Source organism: Condylura cristata, unplaced genomic scaffold, assembly GCF_000260355.1.
Source record: "Condylura cristata isolate star-nosed mole 26May11 unplaced genomic scaffold, ConCri1.0 scaffold00058, whole genome shotgun sequence".
Lineage (NCBI taxonomy): Eukaryota > Metazoa > Chordata > Mammalia > Eulipotyphla > Talpidae > Condylura > Condylura cristata.
Window position 1 is genome coordinate 908,259 of NW_004567159.1, and position 1,556 is coordinate 909,814.

At 70.8% G+C, this 1,556-nt stretch overlaps 1 protein-coding gene across 1 annotated transcript in view; it reads left to right on the top strand.

Annotated features, from left to right (window-relative positions):
• Positions 1 to 872, top strand: part of MRPL20 (mitochondrial ribosomal protein L20) — a 1,756-nt gene extending 884 nt beyond the window's left edge. Inside the window, exons 3-4 of the mRNA XM_012734539.1 lie at positions 9 to 138; positions 567 to 872. Of these exons, the coding sequence (XP_012589993.1) occupies positions 9 to 138; positions 567 to 740 (304 nt within the window). The 3' untranslated portion in view covers positions 741 to 872. The remainder of the gene's footprint in view (positions 1 to 8; positions 139 to 566) is intronic.
• The last annotated feature ends 684 nt before the right edge of the window (positions 873 to 1,556 follow it).

The following is a 1,556-nucleotide window of genomic DNA, read 5'->3' on the forward strand; positions in this document are numbered from 1 at the left end:
GCTGAAAGAGCTGCCCCCCGCGCCGCCGCCCCGCGCGCGCCTGACCCCGTCTCGTTTCAGCTCTGGATCGGCCGCGTCGCCGCCGCCTCCCAGGAGCACGGCCTGAAGTACCCCGCGCTCGTGGGCAGTCTCGTCAAGGTAGGGGCGCCGGCCGGCCCCGCCCGCTGGACGCGGAGGGGAGGGGCGCGGTCGGGGGGGGCGCGCGGGGGCGGCTCCTGTTGCCTCTGACCCCGGCGACCGGCCTCGCGTCCAGGCGGAGCTCTGCGCCGGGGCGCCTCCCGCGAGGCTGCATGAGGCGGGATGAGGCCGCGATTCGGGGCGCGCTTCGTTTCTGTCGTTTCATCGTGTGTAAAACGGGCTGCGCCTTCCTCTGCCACACGGACGCTAGGGTCACCCCTGCGGACAGCCGGGCTGTCCTGGTCGACCCCCTGCAACGATTTCCCTACCCTTGCTCCTCGGGCGAGCCCACCACGCCCAGACCCTGTGGGCACAGGAGTGTCCGCAGCAGCGAGGACCTGGTGGTGCCCCTTTCAGCCGTGGGCGCCTGAGCCCGGCCCTCTCCCCAGTGCCAGGTGGAGCTGAACAGGAAGGTGCTCGCAGACCTGGCCATCTACGAACCGAAGACCTTCAAATCTCTGGCTGCTCTGGCCAAGAGGCGGCGAGAGGAGGGGTTTGCGGCTGCCCTGGGGGACGGGCAGGAGCCCGCAGGCGTGTTCTCCAGGGTGGTGCAGTACCGCTGAGCCCCCACCTGTGGGCTCAGCCCCCAGCAGCCCAGGCCTTGACCCCCAGGCCGGGGGGCGCTACATGCCGGCGCTGGCCTCCTCCACCTGCGCGGACCCTACAAATAAAGCTGGTGTACAGACTGCAGCCGGAGCCCAGCCTCGTGCTTCCTTGCGTGCAAGTGGGGGATCTCGGCTGGCCAGACCGCTGACCCTGGCTCCTGGGGGCTGGATGGCCTGTCCAGCACCAAAAGCCCCTCCCCAGGCCAGCTTCTGGCAGGGGCTCCTGGGCTCTGTAGCGCCGCCCCCGCCCACTGCAGCAGGCAGGGCAGCTCTCTGGGGCCAGTTTCACTTTTACCATCGCCTTTGGCCGTCTCAGCTCCAATCAGTATGTCCGGTTGCCCACACCCCCTGGCTGGGCATCCCTTCGAACCCCCTGTGCTCCTGCTGGGAGCAGCTCTGTGCCTGGTCTCCCTTAGGCCCGCCCGTCTGCCTTTGACGGTGGGACTGTGTCCCCTTTCGCGAGTCCCTCCTGTGGTCCGCGGTGTCCAGCCCTGGTGGCTGTGCCGTCGAGCGGGGTGGGCAGGCCCGCATGCGCAGTAGCGCCCACCTGCCCACTGCGAGCCAGTGGCCGCACCAGCAGCTTCCAGCAGCCTCTGCTGGCCACGCACCTAGTGCCCGCGGAGTCAGTGGGCCCCGGCGGCCCCGCGCCTGACCTGAGCTCTGGATGTCCCGCTACCGCCTCGGGGCCGTCACGACTCCCAGAGCCGCCACCGCGCTAGCCGCGCCCGGCGGCGGGGCTGTGGCTCTCCCGGCCCCGGTCGCGAGTGTTGCGCG